This window comes from Ceratotherium simum, chromosome 9, assembly GCF_057802395.1.
Source record: "Ceratotherium simum simum isolate JZ-2026a chromosome 9, ASM5780239v1, whole genome shotgun sequence".
In the NCBI taxonomy this organism is placed as follows: Eukaryota; Metazoa; Chordata; class Mammalia; order Perissodactyla; family Rhinocerotidae; genus Ceratotherium; species Ceratotherium simum.
Window position 1 is genome coordinate 77,825,081 of NC_141908.1, and position 19,452 is coordinate 77,844,532.

The window sequence follows — 19,452 nt, forward strand, 5'->3', positions numbered from 1 at the left end:
CATATGTTGAAGCCCTAGCCCCTAGTATGACTGTATTTGGAGATGGGGCCTTTAAGGAGGTAACTAAGGTTAAATGAGGTCATAAAGTGGGGACCTGAGCCAAAAGGACTGGTGGCCTTATAAGAAGAAAAGACACCAGACTGATTCTCTCTCTCTCTCTCTCTCTCTCTCTTCCTCCCTCTCTCTTCTCCCCACTTCCCCCTGCCCCACATTCACAGGGGGAAGGCCGTGGGAGCACACAGAGAAGGCAGCTGTCTGCAAGCCGGGTAGAAAAGTCTCCCCAGAAACCAACCTTTCCAGAACCTGGATCTTGGACTACTAGCCTCCAGAACTATGATAAATAAGTATCTGTTGTTTAAGCCCCCCATCTGTGGTGTCTCCTTACAGACTGACAGCAGCCTTGTTACCCACCAAGACCACAGAGACCCAGCCCTTTCCAAAGACCTGCCCATGCTCCCTTCCTGCCTTCCCCTTGCCAATTTCAGGGGTGAAATGTGGGTGGGGACCAAGGAGATTGCTCTTCTCTCTTCTCTCACCATCTGCACAAGCAGACAGACAGCATCTTGCTTTCTAGATTTTGTGAGTGAGTGTGTGTGAGTATGTAAGAGTGTGTGTGTGTGAGACATCATTATGAGGTATCTGGGTGTCTGGACCTGGAGAAGGAGAGAGGTAATAACCAGAGGTCCCATTTGCCCCTGGTGCGGGGCCCTTCAGACACACAGAAACTTCAATCCAGACTACACTGCTTGCAACTTCTGACAATGTTCTTACCTTCTCTGAATCTCAATCCTTTCATCCATAAAAGGGGAATAACAATTTCCTTACAGGGTTATTTTTAGACATTGCGTGCAAAGCAGTTGAAATAAAACAGCAGATCAGTTTCACAACTTTTATTGAGTTCTGACCATGTGCTGTGTTAGACTCTGGGCTGCATATAGATATTGGCTCTCTTTTCTTTTATTCCTCTCAGTGTTAGGACAATTACACTGTGTGTGCGTTCTTTTGACTGACATCTTTTATAAATTAGTCTATTAGTGACTAGCATACCATAAGGTACATAGGAAGAGCTTAATAAGTAGCTGAACTAAATTGAAGTGAATTCAGAAAACTACAGGAAATTTCTAGGAGACTTTGGAGATGAGGTTTTTTTCCAAATACTATTTCTTACCTTCTTCCATGGAAATCGCTGGGTACAGATGAATGAAGTAGGGAAAAAAAAGAAAAAAGAAAAAGAAGAGAGAGAGACGGCACAATAGTTTATGCTGTAGTTTCTCAAATGAATTTACTTACAGTAAGGAAAGCAAAGTGCCAAAATTATTCTATAGAAATTCGGTGGAGATTTAGTAACAAAATGATAAGGGAATATCCTATAGAAACGGATACGTTTATGAGCCTTGTTGGGAATGGATCTACTTGCTTCTGGTGAGTCCTACTCCCTTCTATCCCAATAAGATCTATAAGGGTTGCATTCTACTGATTTCTGAATTAACGTGCTTATTCTGCATATTTTATGAACTCAAATCTTGAATGGAAGAAAGGAAAGAAAGAAGAAAGAGAGAGAGAGAAAGAGAGAAAGGAGAGAGAGAGAGAAGGAAGGGAGGAAGGGACAGAAAGAATGATGCCAACTATAAATGCATCTTCTGTAAATAACTTTTTAATAACCATCTGTAAACTAACGTAGGCCTGGAATTTTTCAGTAACTCTTTTTTTTCAATAACTCTCAATTAATAAAATTGCCAATACCTCTTGAGTCAGTAACCTGCTCCTGAGATGTTTTTCCTATGGTAACATTTACGCAGAGCAGAAAGATACAAAATAACATTTATTGCAGCATCATGTACAACAATTAAAACCTAATAGTTTAGAAAATGACTGTGCTCCATCAGAAACATCCCTGTGAGAGGTGACCCTTTAAGTCAGGGGCTCCAACTCTGGGGTTCCCGGACTTAGAGATTTGTAAGGATAATAATATAGGGCTGCAATCTATTTTCATGGACTTTTCCAAAAGTCTCATATAAATAGCACTTAGGCTACAAGAGCAAATTAAATATCAACCAGTGGTCATACTAGTTATCAGATACTGATTAGAAGCTTAATTACCATTTCCATGTGCCTTTGAAAAATGAAATAGGAAAATGAGTTAAAGAAGTACTTCAATCTGATTTGCTAAACAAACTTTTTCAAAACACAGGAGAAATAACTAAAATGTCTCTATGAAGATTATATCATGAGAAATGTTTCTGATAAAATGTTAAGTTAAAAAAAGATAACAAGTGGTATTGCAGCTGTTACTGTCACCATGTAAAATGTGTTTCCATAACTGGAAGGTAGTATGAAAATACTGTCAGTGTGGAGGAATTGTAAGAGTGTTTTCTTTCAGAAATGTCTCTATAGTTGTCATCATATCTTTTGAAGAGAAAAATAAAAGAGAAAATAATTTTCAGCTTAGAGCAGTGAGAGATAAAGTGGGTGAGGACTTGCCATGGCAAATCTGTTGATACTGTTGTCTACGTTAGCGCCCTTCCAGCCTCCTCTACATGCCCCCCCTCTCCCCGAAAGCCACAGCGCCCTTTATGAAGGCAGGAAGCCCGTCACAAGCATTCGCCACCGTGGATGCCTTTCCTAACCATTCCCCCACTGCAATTTGCATAATACTGTCCAGCAAACAAACTACATTCCTTAAGTAGCAATTCAGTCCCATGTTTATTCATCAGAGGCACACACAGCTGTTAACCAGAGCTTCTGAACAGTGTGACATTTAGCCCCGCTAAAGAGAACCCAGATGGTCTGTGTGCAGTACATATACTGCCCTGCTCGCCAGTATATTATAATGTATATGCTAGCTGCAGGGACTGGGAGGACTTCAAGTTGGGGAGCCATCACTGAAAGTGTCTCCAACACGAGAATATTTGCATTTTCATAAACTGAAAACTCTTCTAAATCCAAAGAAACGAACATCTATGGTAGGATTTCAGACAGCTGCCAGGAGGTTATATGGGGCAGTGGGGACATTTAAAGATCCTCTCCAGGGCAGGAAGCCAGCCTGGGAGAGGGAGCAGGCTTCCCCACGAGGCACACGCTGGTCTGAGGTGTCAGCACACTCACATATGCTTGATTTGACTTGGGTGTGAGGCTGGTATGGCTGAGACCACCAGAACTCCCGTTGCTTCCTATGCAAAAAGAAATACACCATGAGAAAAAAAAATCGACTCGGGTTAACCCAGATGAAACAGATCCAGGCCAGAATGTTTCCTAGAATTCTGCTGCCTCCACCCAGGTAAAAAGGGAGATTTCTTCTCCAAACACATTGTCAAATACATTCTCCAAAAACACAAACTTTCTTACCATTTTTTCCTGCCTCACAGGATCTTCTCACAGCATCACTGACTGAGAGTGAAAATCCGGCTCATGACCGCTAGTTCACAAGCCACAGAGCCCCAGTAACGAGCCACGGACCCCCGCCTCTCTGCCTGTCAGCCTGCTCGTGCTGGTCTCAGAATTTCCGTGGCACGCTCCAGTTTCCCTCCCACGCTGTTGATGCTCTGCAGTCTCTTTAGAGCCACAAGAATTTCAGTTCCTTCTACTGTCCTTTATTTGTGCACCAATCCAGTGAACCTGTCATTTCTGTGTGCTCCTTGCAAGACCCCCACCCTAGCCTCCTTGCCACTTTCTGCCCTGACACCGGAAGGACTAATCTCATTAGGCCGCTATCCCTGTTCGCGTCAGCCCCCAAGCTCAGGTCATCCTTCTCCGCTGCACTTTAATCCCTATAAGGCTCTGTCCACCCCGTTCCCTGAAGCCCTCCACACCCCCTCGGGGACTCACGGTAAATCTTCAGCGAATATCTCAGACCTCAGCCTCTTCTCTGAGTGAGCCCTCCACTTTCTTGCCCTAACTAACACCCGGGTCTCCCTGAGGTCACTGCTCCCTTTCAAGGGGTGGCTATCTCTTCTCCCACTCCCAGTGGTGAGCTGGTAAACCAGCTCCAGGGGAAGGGCAGCCCTGATGTGTGGCTTCTGCTGATTTCTCTAGTGTCAGTTTTCTCCTGATGGCTGATGTCAGGTTGCCACCCTGACTCACTGACTGTGGATGTGAGAAGAGGTACCTGTAACGGGCTCTGTTAGCTGGGCCAGCATGGCCTTCACTCCACTGGCCTGGAGCTGGTCTGTGCCCTCGCTTGTCCTCGCCATCTCCAGACCATTCTCCTTCTTCCCTAGAGGCCCTCACTTGGAATATCATTCTCTCACTCTTCTGGTAGCCATCAGATTATTCCTGCTCACCCTCATGCCCTCAACACTGTTCTATCATAAATTTCGATCATTTCATTAGGCATATAAATGCCCCTCCCAACATCCTGGCCTCCTGGGTCCCTGATCTCCTCTCTTCCAGTGACCTTCCCGCATTCTGCCTCAGCCACTGCCTCCCACGACACACCCTAGACCTTCTCAGTACGAGTACAGCAATCTCTCCATAATTTCAATTTACAGCATCCCTCTTTTCTCCCAACACCTCCTGTCTTCCCAACCCCAATAATCTGTTGATGCCATTGGGACCTAGAATCCGTTGATCTTATTTCCTTTCCAATGACCCCTACCCCTCACCTCCCTCCTTCACAAGCTTAAATGCCACGGCCCTTCACTGTAATCAATCCCTTGGCCTTCTCTTGATTTACTGTCAAGTCCAACTCTCTGTCTAATCTGGACCTGCCCCCAGGAAGCTGACCAGAATCGCTTCATATTTATGACTTTTAATTTTAAGAGGACCCTTAATGCCGATCCTACTATATTTACCTAATCCATTTGCTCTGCAGTCCTCATAGAAACTTTTCAAGCTTTTTCCTCTCTCCTTCCCAATCCCTCTGTACCCACCCTCACTCTCAGTTTATGACATTGCTTCTTATTTCGCTGAGGATATGAGTGATTGGAAGAGAACTTCCACAAGCTCCCCCCATATCTCCCACCCTCAACTGTGGCCACATGCTCCAGATTCTCTGCTGTTACTATTACTGTGGGTGAACTGGTTATGATCCTACATAAAGCCTACCCTTTTACTTGTATATTAGATCATATCTCCTTCTGCCAGCTCAAGGACATCGATGACAGCAGTTCTCTTCTTTGCTCCTGAAGCATAACAATTTTCCCTCTCACTGGACCATTCCCACTAGCATTATTTACCCCCTCTAAGAAAGTTGTCTCGACCTGCACTTTCCCCTCTCGCTATTTTTCCACTGCTCTGCTCTGCTTTATACCAAAATGTCTCAAGGAGTTTTCCATGCTCATTGTCATCAGTTTGTTCAGAACCCATTCTACTAAGATTTTGGCTCCACCCCTCCAGTGAAATTGCTTCTATCAAGATCACTGATGAGCTGCATTGAGAAATCCAGTGTCAGTTCTCAGTCCTCTCAGCAGCGGCTGACAGCTGATCAGGACACTATACTGTCTTGATTTTCATCCTGCCTCATTGGTCATTTCTTCTCAATCTCCTTTGCTGGTTTCTTTTCTGCTTCGTGATCTCTTTTTTTTTTTTTTTAAAGATTTTATTTATTCATTTTTCCCCCCAAAGCCCCAGTAGATAGTTGTATGTCATAGGTTCACATCCTTCTAGTTGCTGTACGTGGGACTCGGCCTCCCGTTGGACGGAGAAGTGGTGCCTTGGGGCATGCCCGGGATCCGAACCCGGGCCGCCAGCATCAGAGCGCGCTCACTTAACCGCTAAGCCACGGAGCCGGCCCCGTGATCTCTTAACATTGGCTGAGCCTTGGATCTCTTTCTATCTTCTTTCTATCTTTACTCACTTCCTTGGACTGGACCTCAGTAGCACAAGGGTGAGCGTGGTGGGTTGAGATTCCGTAACTGAGGTTTCAACTCAGCCTTGAAAGATTAACAGAGGGAGTTAGAACCACCTTTTAAAGTTTAATTCAGTTTCCCAAGTACTTTTCTCTCTTTTCTAGCTGATACGAATAATCTGGTCGCCTTGGCATTTAAGATGCTTAGGACATATTGACAAGCTGACATTTGGATTTATAAACCAGTGTGTGTTCGCCCATCTGCTTGTCTCTATTTCCTCTTAACTACAATAACAGAAGCCTGAGAAAACATTTTGTTTCCTGATGACTCAGTCCTGAGTCCCCGAGTGATGACTTTTTTTACCTCTTCAGAAGCTGGTTAGATGGGATTAAGCCAGCACAGGTACCAAGGTCTGAGATTTTCCGGGCTTGCCACCAGAGGGCATCATTCTGGTCCACAATCTGGAGGATGTCCCCCTTCTGGAAAGGCAACCCGGCGTCCATGCAGGGGATGGCGGGGTCCTCCTGGGGCCAGTACTCAGTCATGGCACGAACATACATCTGACAGGAGGTGCACAATGGAACCATCAGAAGAGCCCTTTTCCACTGCTGTCAAGACTTAAAACCATTTCTCCCACTCCTCCACCTCCTGTTCCTGACTTTCCTCTCCAATCTCACCAAAAACAAAAACTTCCCCCTTGAACTGAGTCTCAGAGCCATAAAAAAAAAAAAAAAAAAAAACACGTTCTTTTAGCTCTAAGAAGTTTTTGCTCAAATGTTCACCATTCTTGGTGTTACTCCTTAACTTTTTGGTACCCCATCTCCTCTTGTGGTATTCATTTATTGATTTGCCTCTCATGTTATCAGTATTGAAAAATACGCAATACAGGATTGAACAACTGTTCAACACATTATAGAGGATAGCACTGTGATACAAAGGATTTAGTCACTGTCACTGTTATTTGAGGATTTACTGTGTGTGATATGAAGGCTCAGTAAATTCTTACCATCTTCTGGCAATTAACAGGAGGCTCAGAAACCGGAACCACCTTGAACATGATTGTGCCACGGGACATGGCCTAGAAAACGTCAGAGCGGGAAGAAGGACAAATCAGAGAGTCCACTGGGTTAACAGGGTCTGGCAGATGGAGCTACAACTCAGTGTGTCCAGGTCTAACAGTGGCATCTCCCACAGGGGCGTTTTCAATGGTTCAACTGCTAAATATCACCACCCAGAAGTAGAAATTAGGAAGAAATTTAGCTCTGCCCTGCTGCAGGGTTCCAGGGTCTCTGGTCTGCTAAAACTCACACTGAGGCCTGGTCTCTCCCAGGGACCCTCCATCTCGCTGCCACCAGGACCACCCCACTCAGCAAGGTCTTCTTCCCACAGGCACCGTGGAAGGAGATAAGCTCTTGGTCTGACTTTCCCTCCTCATACCTCCGTCAGCAATTATTTCCTAAACACCTATTTCTGCACCAGGCAGCGCAGTCTGATGGGGAAGATGAGAGGCTCCCAAGTCTTCTAGGGGGACTGACAAGTTTCCAAGCTAATGGTGGGATGGGGGGCCCTCAAATATCTGGAGGAGACAGAGAAGTTCTTAACCTGATGGGGCGGTAAGAATCCCCCTGTCACATACACAGAGATAGGCATTGCAGATCCAGAGATTAGCAAGACCTTGAACTCACTCTTAGGAACTGCACAATCCCACTGTCCTGGCAGCTCCACGGCTGGCACCAAAAGGCTGAGGTAGAGGCGTGTGTGTCTGACGGGCAGTCTTTAAGCTCCCTTTGCAGTATCTTGTATACCACTCAGAATCTTGCAGCAGTGATGTGCAAAATATTTAGATGCTTGGTAGATTCCTTATAATACCACCCCTCATGTCAGTCCCTGAGGCACATCTATGAAAACAGAGAGGTTCCCCCAGGAACCCAGTCTGAGAACCACTAGTCTATACAATATAGTAATCAAGCGTAGACCCCACACTTGGGTGTGCATGGCGGAGATGAGCAGGGCATACCACTCGGCTATTGACAAGTGGACTGTGATTCAGGCCATGGTTTGAAGGGTGAGAATGAGGACCTAAAAGAGACCAAAGGCTCATATAATCAGGTCATAAATCCCCAGTTCCAACCACCAAGGACAGTGGCAGGGCCAGCAAGGATGTCCCCCTCCCCGTATGCTGCCTTCTGATGGCTTCATTCCTACCCCAAAGCTGCCTCAAGGAAGCTGTTAAGTGCATTTTAGCTGCTTAAAAATGTAAGGGGAGCATTTGCTCAGGCTCAGACTCTCCTCCAAAGTCTCACTCTGCCCACCCTGGGCTCAGTTTCCAATGGAGCAACCCAGGTGATGAGGGACCTGTGCTGGGGAACCTGTCAGTCTTCCTGAGGCTGAAAGAGCAGCTTGGGAAGGGAAGGCTCCCAGTAGGGACCAGATCTTCTGGGGGGAACGGGAAGGAAGGGGACAAGCTACACAGAAACAGACAAGGTCTGGGGACCTAGAGAAAGGAAGATGCCGAGAGGGACCAAACCCCCTCATTACAGTGTGCACCGTGGGCTGGACAGGCCCAGTTCAGCCGTGACGTTGCGCTGAGTCATGAAGAAGGCAAAGAGGAGACTGTTACCAGAATGTGGATCACTTGCTCAGGGTCCAATCCCTCGACTGAGACTCCATTCACTTCTACCAGTTTGTCTCCAGCGTATAACAACCCTGAGCCAACAAAAACACAAAACAAAGAAGGGAACACAGAAATTGGCAAAAAATAGAGGTAGTTATCCCAAAGCTATTTCTCAAACTCGCTAACACAGCATGCTCTAACGTTTTAAAATTTATCGTGAAATAATAATAATAAAGCAAACTGGTTATTCCTATTTCTGCCACCATCAAAGTGCAGGAGAATTGCATTTTCCACATTTTTGCCAACACTGGGTGTTAACACTGGGTGATGGTGATATTTTTATTTTTGCTAATCTGATGTAAAATGGAACTGGCACACTGGTAAGACGATAAAAGTAAAGATGTTAGGGCCACGAGTAAATGGTAAACGAAAAGGAAAGGGGAGGGCATTCTTCAAAAGAGAAAATGTGGAGAAATTTGGGGTTAAGGTCAAGCCTTGAGAAATGTGAGAGAAAGAGTGAGCCGTCAGAGAGCGAAGACAAGACACAGAATGACGTCATGGGACAGAAACCAAGGATGATGAAAACTTCGAGAAAGTTCTGGTCAATGACATCAAATGTGCTAGAGAAATAAAAATAAAACTGGGGCCAAAGGAAGGGCCAGCAGACTTAGCACCGAGGAAATCCTTGGGGTAATTACTCTAAGAATGTTGGGGTGCCCCTGGGCCAGGTTCCAGGGTGATGGGCAGTGAGGACACAGGGCAGCAGGTCCAGAACCGCTCGTTTCAGAAGCGCAGCAGGGAAAGGACGGAAATGGGTTCACTGGTAGTAAGGACAAGCAAAGGCTTTTCAAGTTGGGGAAGGGCCGGGCCTTTTTGAAAGCAGAGGACCAAGTGAGGAGTGAAAGTTGGGAATATAGAGTGAGGCCGACCTGGACTCGAACCCTGACTCAAACTGTGACCTCGAGCTAGTTAGTTCTTAATCTCTTTGAGCCTCAGTTTCCTCATCTATAAAATGGCCTAATACTCACCGTATTAGGATGCCACGAGAATGTAAACTAAGAGAACATTAACATAGTGCCCACAATGGGAGGGACTCCGTGGACGAGGGGAACAGGATTTCTCTGGAACATTTATTCCTTCCTTCTTAGTAACCAAGCAGCGGAACTTACTCAAGCCCTGACCTTAGTTAAGAAACAGGGGTTTCCCTGGGAAGAAGACTGAACATTTCCAGAGTTTCCTATTTTTCTGGTGACACTTGTACTCTGCTGCTCCTGCTTACCACTCCTCTCGACCAGCCCGCCGTGGATGACCCTGGCCACCAGGATGTCCCCTGTCATCTCGTGGCGCTTGATTGTGGCTCCCTGGGGAGACAGTACAATGGGATCTCTCTTTTACCCACCATGACCGTTTTTCTGGTGGCTTCCCTCAATGTAGCTCTGGTCTTTCAGACGAGGGTATTCATACCAACCAGGACCATACCATGCCGTGGAACAGGAGAGGCCATTCAACCTTGGCCTCCCAAGGTCTCTATTCAACCACATAGACATAAAAGAATATTTAGATCCTTCCAAAGAGAAAAGAAAGCTCCCACAATTACAACCTAATCAAAGGGACTATTTGTAGAAAATTCTTAGAAAATCAAATTAATGCCTTCCCATTAATAGAGGAAAAAACTTAGGCAAATACATCGGAATTGAGTGAAATATATGTTCATGTCAAAAAACCAAATAATAAAATTAAAAAATATATGTCTTATTTCTCACAGCTCTTTCAAAAAAGAAAAACACTAAGCAGAAATCTTTCCTAGTGAAAATATTACAATAGGTAATGTGTTTGAAAACACAGGTAAAAGTAGTTAAGACGAGTTTAGCCATTATTATCATGGACTCCCCTCACATTTTCTGAATGCGTCAGACTCTATCTGTGACCACAGACAAGACTATTGCCCAAGTAACTACTAGAGATGCCTTAGTTCACAATTAACCATGGTATAATTCTAAATGAAAAGATGAAATGGTTTCCTTACCAGGGGCTGTTGGTTTTTCACCAAACAGACAATCCTCATTGCTTCCTCGCTCTCAGGGATGTTGTCTGGCAGTGGGGGGAGAAGGGGTTCAAAATCTTTCTGAGCCACCGTGTCATGGGCACTGAGCAAGGCCTGCGAGCAGAGAAGGAACAGGAGAACAAGTGTCAGGCAGAGGACACGCCCGTCTGGAAGATGGTGACCCAGTGCTATGTAAGATACACAACCACCACCACCAACACGTCCACGCCAGGCACAGTTCTCAGCATTTCATCTGGATTAACTCAATCTTCACAATACGTGGGAGGCAGGTACATTTACTGTCTCCATTTTACAGACAAAGAAACGAGGCACAGAGAGGCTAAACTACACATAATATATCATTGCATTTCTGCTAAAATGTATTCTGTCGCTTTCTCGTTTCCTAGAAACCCATGGAATCCATGGGGATTCCATATGCTCGAATTACAAAAGAATTTTTGTAACATTTTCCCTAATTAAGGCAGAATGGGAGGCAGTAACCAAAACATGTTGCTGGTCTCGTTTGTCAGTGACTCCCAAGGGCCTGTGTGGAAGAGCACGAGGAAAAGCAGTTCCCTGAGGTAGGGTATGAACCCAGAGTTCCTTCTAATGGCGACTGTGTTAAATTTTCAAGTCATGGGGTGGCAAGTCGTCATTCTACAGCCCCACCTGAGACTGGTGGATAGAACTCTGTTGGAAGCCAGAAAATTCTCCAGGGTTATCTTGTGGAATAAAATTTTTGACTCGTAAATTCCATTGCTCCAAATGCAGACTTTCTCTTGAAGTTCTAATCTGTTGATAAATTGATCTCAAGCTCTATGGGTAGCATGAGATAGGTTTCTGTTCTGCAATCAAGTGTTCTTCATGTACTCCCTCACAGAGCCAATCATCACTGTACAGTATTTCCCAAATACCTTCACACACTTTATCCAAAACTTAAAATATTCCCAAGTTGGAGAGGAACTTGGGAATCAGGCAACCCTGATTGCCTCCCAGAATTTTAGAGGGACAATGGCTTTGCAGGGGAAAACAGGACACCATAGACAGTGCTGGATGCCACCTCATAAATATGGCGAGCTTGGCTCCACGACTGACAACACTGAGCCAGTCACTTCTGAGCCCCACGTCTTTAAATACAATCTGTTGGTCACCCATGTACAATCACACAACATCTGTTCAGAGAGCACATTTTCTATCACATTTCTTTCTTCTTCCCCACTGTCTGTGTGCCAGACGGGGGTATCGTGGCTATTTCAGCAGGCACTTGCCTTAAAGTGTGGAGCCTGGAGGATGTGTCTCAGCTCTTGGATGTCAGGGGAATTAGGAGTTTCACGTAATATCTCCACTACCTGGTTGGTGGAAAAGCATATATTGTGACATCTTTTAGAATCTTCATCAGTTAGTTAACCTCACCCAGGCTGGATCACAGATATTCTGACCATGATATTGACCTAAGAAAGCTATTATTAAAGCCTTCTTTCTCATCTTTCAAGTCAGGGCCTGGGATCCTTCCTTATTCTTTAAACTTTACTACAGCAGGTAGATCCAGACCCCAGTGCCCCAGTCCTGGCACACCACAGGCGTGGAAGAAAAGCTAACATCGTTTTGTACCATCACATGCACCAAGGCAACTCCCCTCCAGCAGCTCTACGACAGCTGTTTGCTGACACGAATCTTGATGGGCGAGGTAAGGGATCTGAGTTCCCCAGGTACAGGCTCGCATACCTGAAGAACTCAGGTAGCTTAATCCCACGGGATGCCCCATTCTTCAACTGGAAAAACAGGAATCACAATTTGCATTTTAGGCCTTCTTATTTGATTAGCAATTTTAATGTTTGTTGCAATAAAAAAGTGCTAAACAGAATAAATTCCGATCTCTCTCCTGTGATTTAGGTGTAGACCTGCTTCCTGACAGGATATAAGACCTTTAATGAGCCCCAAGAATCTTCAGCAGTCAAGCATCATTAATGAAAGCCAGCAGTTTACTATGCTTTACCTCCACTCACTAGGATCACAACTGAATAAAATATCACATGTGTTTTCCTGTAGACGACTGAGAACAATGTGAGTTGTTGATCACTGGAATTGAGGGTACGTTTTCTTCTTCTTTTTTTTCTATTTCTTTTAATATGGTTTGGGCAATAAATAATAATAAAGTGGATTACGTTTATTCATCCATTCAGCAAACATTTATTGAACATCTACCGTGTGCTATGCACTGTTGTGAGTGATGCAAATACAGCAGTGAATAGTTGGACAAAAATCCCCATTCTAGTGAGGAGACACCAACAACAAATAAAATAGGTATGTGAAAGAGATAGTTTTATTTGATGGTGAGAAGAGTTAAAAAGAAAAATAAAGCAGGGCAGGTGGATAGGGAGTGCTCTGGGGGGACTGCAATCTTAGCTGGGGTGACAGGGAAAGCCTCAGGGAGAAGGTGACGTCTGAGAGGAGACGAAGGAGACGAGGAAGCCAGTCATGGGGCTGTACAGACAGGAGCGTTCCTGACGTAGAGAGAGCGAGGGCGAGGGCGGCTGCAGGAGCACACGGACCAGACGTCCCAGGGGTTCATCTGGCTGGAGCAGAGGGAGAAAGTGAGAGCAGAGAGTGCATGCCAGAGAGGTGGTGGGGCCACACTATGTCCGGCTCTGTAAGAACTTTCATGTTTACCCTGAGATGGGACGTCTCTGGCAGGACCTGAGCAGAGAGTGACGTGATTTGACTGGCCTTTAAAGGGGTCTCTCCAGCTGCTGTGCTGGGAATAGACTACAGGGACCGGGGAAGAAGCAGGAGGCCGGGAAGGGGCAGGAGGCTACGCTGCAGCTGTCTGTGCAGGAGGTGGTGGTGGTTCACATCAGGTGCTATAGTGGAGGCGGTGAGATTCTGGATACATTTTGAAACTAGAGCTGACAGATTGGGTGTGAGGTGTGAAAGAAAGAGAAAGTCAAAGCCGACCCCAAAGAGTTTTGGCCTGAGCACTGCAAGAACAAGATGTCATCACCGAGAGAGAAAAGGCTGGGAGAGGAGTGGCTGTCCGTCTGGGACAGCGCAAGTTTGAGGGGCCCACTGAACATCCCTCTAAGTAAGATGGGGAGGAGACAGATGGATATGAGACTCTGGAGTTCAGGGAAAGAGCCCAGCTAGAGATATGAATTCAGGAATCATTAGCATAACAGCATCACCCTGTTTACATAGGGTTCATTCAGTCCAAGATTTGGGAAAAAAGAGAAACAGATATACACCAAAAATGTCATTTTTTTGTTTGTTTTGATTTGGAGAGATAGGCCAATTTTCTTCCTTCCATTAAAGCTCAATTAGAAACACTTATTAAATGCATAATCATTAACCAAACTTCTCCATTAGAGTCTTAATTCATTTAAACTAGCACTGTGAGTAGAACGGCACCACGTTAAAGCTCTACTGTTCTGTGGATCGAAAGTCTCCTTACCTCACAGGATAATGCCTGTGCATGAGGTGTGGCAGGCACGAGCTTCTGTTCCTTAAATTCCTGGAGGCAGTCGTAGACCTGCAGAAGGGCACAGCGGGAACGGCATCATGATGACATGACTGTAGCATTTTGGATTTAAGGCTCTCCAAGGGAAGAAACGGCCGGACAACGGCACCAGCAGCCGAGTAGCACGAGTGTGGTAGCGTTAATAAGTGTGTCTCTAGGTGTCAAAGAGAAATGCACTCAAGTTTGGTGGCCCTAATGCTTCCAAGGCTTAAGTATTGGCTGCCACCAGAAATTGATCTTCCCCAACCAATATCATTGATAAAAAGAAATTCAAACTTTCACTCTTGTTAAACCAAGTAAGAGTGGGGTTTCCGGGAAACCAATAGGGGTTTGGGGCCAGAGACCTGTAAGAACCTCTGTGCTGGGCAGCTGCTCACGGCCGAAGCTGCATGGCTCAGGCTTCACCAAAGGAACTGAATGAGAGGCCAGGCATGCTACATACGCTTGTTTGTACTCTGCTCTTGTCTTTTGTTTCCTTTTCCTCCCTTAATTCTCCAGTAAAAGTTCATTTATAAAAATTCCAACTTTGTCTCTGCTGACTCTTGGGAATTTCCTTCCACACCAGGATCTAGGGCTGGGCTGAGCACACCAGAGCCTGCCCAGCTCCACAGTGCAGCCCTTAGTCTTATTTCAGGAATCTAGCTTCTCTTAACAGATGGAGAAATGAGTCCAAGAGGCCAGCCCAGCCCAGCCCTTCCCCCATCGGATGTGGGATGACGGTGCTTCCCTGCTCTACCTCGGTGCCAACATTCAAGCCTCCCTGGGTGTGATGAAGCTGATGGACTGATGCAGGGAGCACAAAGCACAGACAGCCTCCCAGTGGTGAGTAAACCCCCGCTTTAGCTAATCCCAGGAGGAAAAAGTGCCTGGTAGAAATCAGGTGGTTTTTTCTCCCCCCAGCTTTATTGAGATATAATTGACATATAACATTGTGTAAATTTAAGGTGTACAACATGTTGATTATCAGATAGACGCATACATTGCAAAATGATTACCACAATAAGGTTAGTTAACACCTCCATCACCTCACGTATTTACCATTTTGTGTGTGTATGTTGTCATAACATTTAAGATCTACTCTCTTAGCAACTTTCAAGTACACAATACAAAATTGTTAACTATAGTCACCATGCTGTACATTAGAACCCCAGAACTTATTCATCTTATAGTTGGAGGTTTGTACCCTTTGACCAACATCTCCCCATTTCCCCCATCCCTGAGCGCATGGCCACCACCATTCAACTCTCTGCTTCTATGAGCTCCACTTTTTCAGATCCCACACACAAGTGAGATCATACAGTATTTGTCTTTCTCTGTCTGACTTATTTCACTTAGCATAATGCCCTCAAGCTCCATCCATGTTGTCACAAAAGGGAAGATTTCCTTCTTTTTTAAGGCTGAATAATTTTTTCCATTGTATATCCCACTCCTGGGTATATATCGGAAGGAGATGAAATCACTATCTGGAAGAGATATCTGCGTGCCCACGCTCACTGCACAGTATTCACGATAGCCAAGACACGGAAAAAAACCTGTGGCCAACAACAGATGAATGGAAAGGAAATCAAACATTTTAAAACAAGTTCTGTGAGGAATACTTCTTTGCTCATGCTAAATATGATGCCACTTTTCTCTTATTTTAAAGAATATAATATTAGCACGCATCATAAGGCTGACCACACTTCACACTTAAGTGAAGGAAACACCCACATCCCAAAAAAATAACTTCAAAATGATCTTTCTTAATAATAACATTTGTTCAGAAGAACAAATTAGTCAGATGCTATTGTATAGTGCATACAATTTTAGCCAAATTTAAAAAAAGAAGACATCTTCAGGGTAAAAAAAAAAAACGTAAGATATCTAAACAGAAGTGTAGATATCTCATTTCCCGGGGTTAAAAACCAAAGAGGAATAATTTTTTAAAAGCATTTTTGTTTGTTCTGAGTTGGCCTCAAGGATGAAGGGTTGTAGACCCTTCATCTGCTAAAGGTGCTGCCAATGGCCATTTATGGTGGCTGCTTTGTGGTCTCAGGGGTCTCTGGAGGAAAGGAGTTGGGGGAGAAGAAAGGAGCTACTCTTTTCTGCCTAAGTTAATTCCTTCCTAAGCTAAGAGGTTTGTGTAGCTCTTCTCTGAGGATTGCTTCTAAGAACTTTGTCCAAGTTGAAATTTCTTGCCAACTGACGAGTGACACTGTTGGACAAGTAGATTCTGCCCCCACAGTGAGCAAAGGATTCTGATCACCAGAGTGCTCACCTTTAGCAGAGCCTGCAGCCACGGGGAGTTGAGGAGGTCGTACAGGAGACGCACTCCGTTCACGTCCCGGCTGTAGAACAGATTCAGCTCTTGTAGCACAAGCCTCAGGATTTGGGAGAGACCTAGGCAAGGGAGAGGGCAGAGATGCGAGGTGGAAAGAAAGGCAGGTGAGGATATGAAAGATAACTCAGCTGGGACGTGCCATAGGGGCCTGAGGAGAGGAGATGACACCGGATTTAAGGCCAAAAGATCTGCCTTCAAGCCCTGTTCTGTCACTTACTGTGTGAACTTCAGAAAGTCACCCAACGGTTATTAAACATGCCAGTTTCTTTGTGGCAAAATGAAAACATGCTAGCTTTCCCATGGGGCTGTTGCCAACATGAGATGAAGTAATAGCTCACAGTACACAGACGGAAGACTTGATGAGAGCAATATTGCTTTCCCCTCCCCAGTCTTACTATAAGCTTTTGATTTACTCCAAAATTACCTAGTCGTTTTCTGGATCCTCCTCTAATTCAAACAGAGCGTCATTTGTCTTTACCGTTTCTGAAAATTCTTATTGCAAAACTCTAATTCCCAATAGGTTTTTTTCTTTTTAATTTTTTATTTATTTATTTTTTTCCCCCAAAGCCCCAGTAGATAGTTGTATGTCATAGCTGCACATCCTTCTAGTTGCTCTATGTGGGACGCGGCCTCAGTATGGCCGGAGAAGCGGTGCGTTGGTGTGCGCCCGGGATCTGAAGCTGGGCCGCCAGCAGCGGAGCGCGTGCACTTAACCGCTAAGCCACGGGGCCGGCCCAACCCAATAGGTTTTTAATGCAAATCTCAGGATTCCGCTGATTAAAGGGACTGAACAGATTTTAGTGAATGCTTGACTTTTTTACAAGTGTTTTCATAGAAATCCCATTTGTTGCAGTGATATTATGAATGTGAACAAGTTGTGAAATCCCACGTTCAAAGAAAACATTGTGGGGTAGGAAAAAAAGAGGTTCTGAATCCACTGTGTTAATTTCTTTCCTTCCTTCTTTGAAAGTTGCTTAGACTTAACACTTACAGACGTGGCAGGACAAGCTCCTTAAAGGAATCACAACAAATCCATCGGAATTTCCACCCCTAGATTTGATCACATATTTGGAGCGATAGCATAAGGCCTTTCTGGTCTAGAACAGGAATCCAGACTCCACGTACCATTCTTTGGATTGGTGGCTGTGGAAAGTGTCTTGTCCTTCTTGTCTGGCAGACCTGCTCCTTTATCTGACTGTATCATCCTCCCTGCCCAAGCTTCCAGAAGGAATTCAGAACTAGGGAGCAAATCAACAAACAGCACACAGCTCATTGAACCACACTGGAGTGTATTTTGTATTTTCAACAGCATTTATTGGACAAGTCAGGCACTTGCTACACACTGGGACCCACATTGAATACAACAGTCCTGCCCTGTGGCGCTTCCTCCCTAAATTAACCACGCCAACTGTGAAAGAAAACTACTGTTTCATAAAACACCCCTCCTACTCCCCTCTTGTTTTAACAAGTGATGAGTAATGTTATTTTTGTTTATTTTCCATCTCTTTGCCTAGTTGATTTTACCACCATCCAGAGCTCGGAAGAGCCTTCCCTGGCTGGCTTGCCTCCACTCAGGCACCCGGTTCCCTCTCGCCGTACCTACAGCTCTTCATGGCGCTGATCACAACTGCAAGACTTACGGGTTACTGCTGAGGCGTCCTCTTAGAGTTTATTTTCTATATTGCTTTAGGTAGGTTTAGTTTCAAGAAACAGAAACCCAAAATAACAGTGGCTTAACACGGTAGAAGTTCATATCTTGCTCCTGTAAAGTCCAGAGGCAAAGACAGCCCAGGGCTGCTAGGGCAGCCTTGCTCCATGAAATTCTCAGAGAACAGGTTCCTTTCAGCTCACTGCTCCACCACCCTGGGTGTGGTGTGCGTCTCATCTTCCTGCTCCAAGATGGTGGATGGAGCTCCAGCCATCGCTTCTACATTTCAGCCAGCAGGATGGGGATTAAGAAAACGAGGGGAAAAAAAAAAAGAAAACGAGGGAAAAGGGAACATGCTCACTGCTCTTTGAGGAAGTTTCACAGAAGTTCCTCTACACAATGAGAAATCACCTCATGCCCTGTATAACTTTCAAAGATCCTGCTGGACTTGCAGGTTGCTGAAAAAAAAATGAGTCCAGAACCCAACTTCTTTTTTTAACATTAAACACAAAGCATTTTTGCACAGTTTTAATATACACTGAACTTCCTGGAATGCTACTGCCATAATTGAAAAATGATTTACTTTGTTTTGTGTGCTAAAGCTGTTCATTTCAGAAAATCACGTCATTAACGGTAATGCTGCTCATGGCATTTAGAGCGCCACTACCACGCACCACCATCAGGCTGTATCTGATTCTGTGCTCCAGGCTGCTGCACGCTGGTGGGTTATTTTATACGTGCAAGCATGTGTTACTTCCTCATATCTTTTGGTATAGTGCTATCCCCTATTTACATATTGAAATCTACAATGTCTTATCAACTACATTTATTTAATTACCCCTTTTTATTATTACTAGGGCACTGTATATATGGATTTTTTTTGAAGCTGTAAGCATCTTAGTTTGGGTTCCCCCAGAATCAGACAGAACAAGGATTCTACTGAGATGATTTGTTTGGAAAGTGATCCCAGGAAACTCCCAGCAGGGGAGTGGAGCATTAAGTCAGGGCAAAGGCAAAAAGCCAGTAAAAGGTATATCAAGCAATTAACCACTCTGGGCACTGTGGAGCTTAATTCTATGGGGGACTAGGGACAAGAGAGTATGGGGTTTATACAGCAATGCTGCCAGTCATCGGCAGAGGGCTGTTCTCTGAGAACAGCACCTCGAGCCCTTCCTGTCTGCCGCACGCACGCTCTCACACAGCGAGGGCAGGTGCCGGCCGCTGGGAATTGGCCCAGAGTGCACAAAATGGTAAGGACCAAGGGGCGGTGGTAGGGCCCCGACGGCATTTGTTACAGTAGGATAATAAAGGATAAATCAGGGTTAAAAAAAAAAAAAAGCATTTCCAATTAGTTGTTAAAGACCAGGTTATTGAATCTGACATGGTTGAGAACTGCTATTTAGAACCTGGACAGACTGTGGGACTGAGCCAGGGAGGTTACCAAGAAAAAACAGATCATTATTACGTTGTCTCTAAATTCTAAGGCAGTGAAAAGAGCAACCCGGAAAGCTGCTGTGGAATTTAGA

At 45.0% G+C, this 19,452-nt stretch overlaps 1 protein-coding gene across 1 annotated transcript in view; it reads right to left on the bottom strand.

The window, feature by feature from the left end:
* The window catches only part of MPP4 (MAGUK p55 scaffold protein 4), a 35,263-nt gene extending 17,776 nt beyond the window's left edge, over positions 1 to 17,487 (bottom strand). Inside the window, exons 1-11 of the mRNA XM_014784740.2 lie at positions 17,404 to 17,487; positions 16,216 to 16,337; positions 13,893 to 13,970; positions 11,713 to 11,793; positions 10,427 to 10,558; positions 9,680 to 9,761; positions 8,407 to 8,492; positions 6,793 to 6,864; positions 6,150 to 6,346; positions 3,106 to 3,170; positions 1,169 to 1,186 (exon numbers count right to left, since the gene is read on the bottom strand). Of these exons, the coding sequence (XP_014640226.1) occupies positions 1,169 to 1,186; positions 3,106 to 3,170; positions 6,150 to 6,346; positions 6,793 to 6,864; positions 8,407 to 8,492; positions 9,680 to 9,761; positions 10,427 to 10,558; positions 11,713 to 11,793; positions 13,893 to 13,970; positions 16,216 to 16,337; positions 17,404 to 17,482 (1,012 nt within the window). The 5' untranslated portion in view covers positions 17,483 to 17,487. The remainder of the gene's footprint in view (positions 1 to 1,168; positions 1,187 to 3,105; positions 3,171 to 6,149; positions 6,347 to 6,792; positions 6,865 to 8,406; positions 8,493 to 9,679; positions 9,762 to 10,426; positions 10,559 to 11,712; positions 11,794 to 13,892; positions 13,971 to 16,215; positions 16,338 to 17,403) is intronic.
* Positions 17,488 to 19,452: the final 1,965 nt, after the last annotated feature.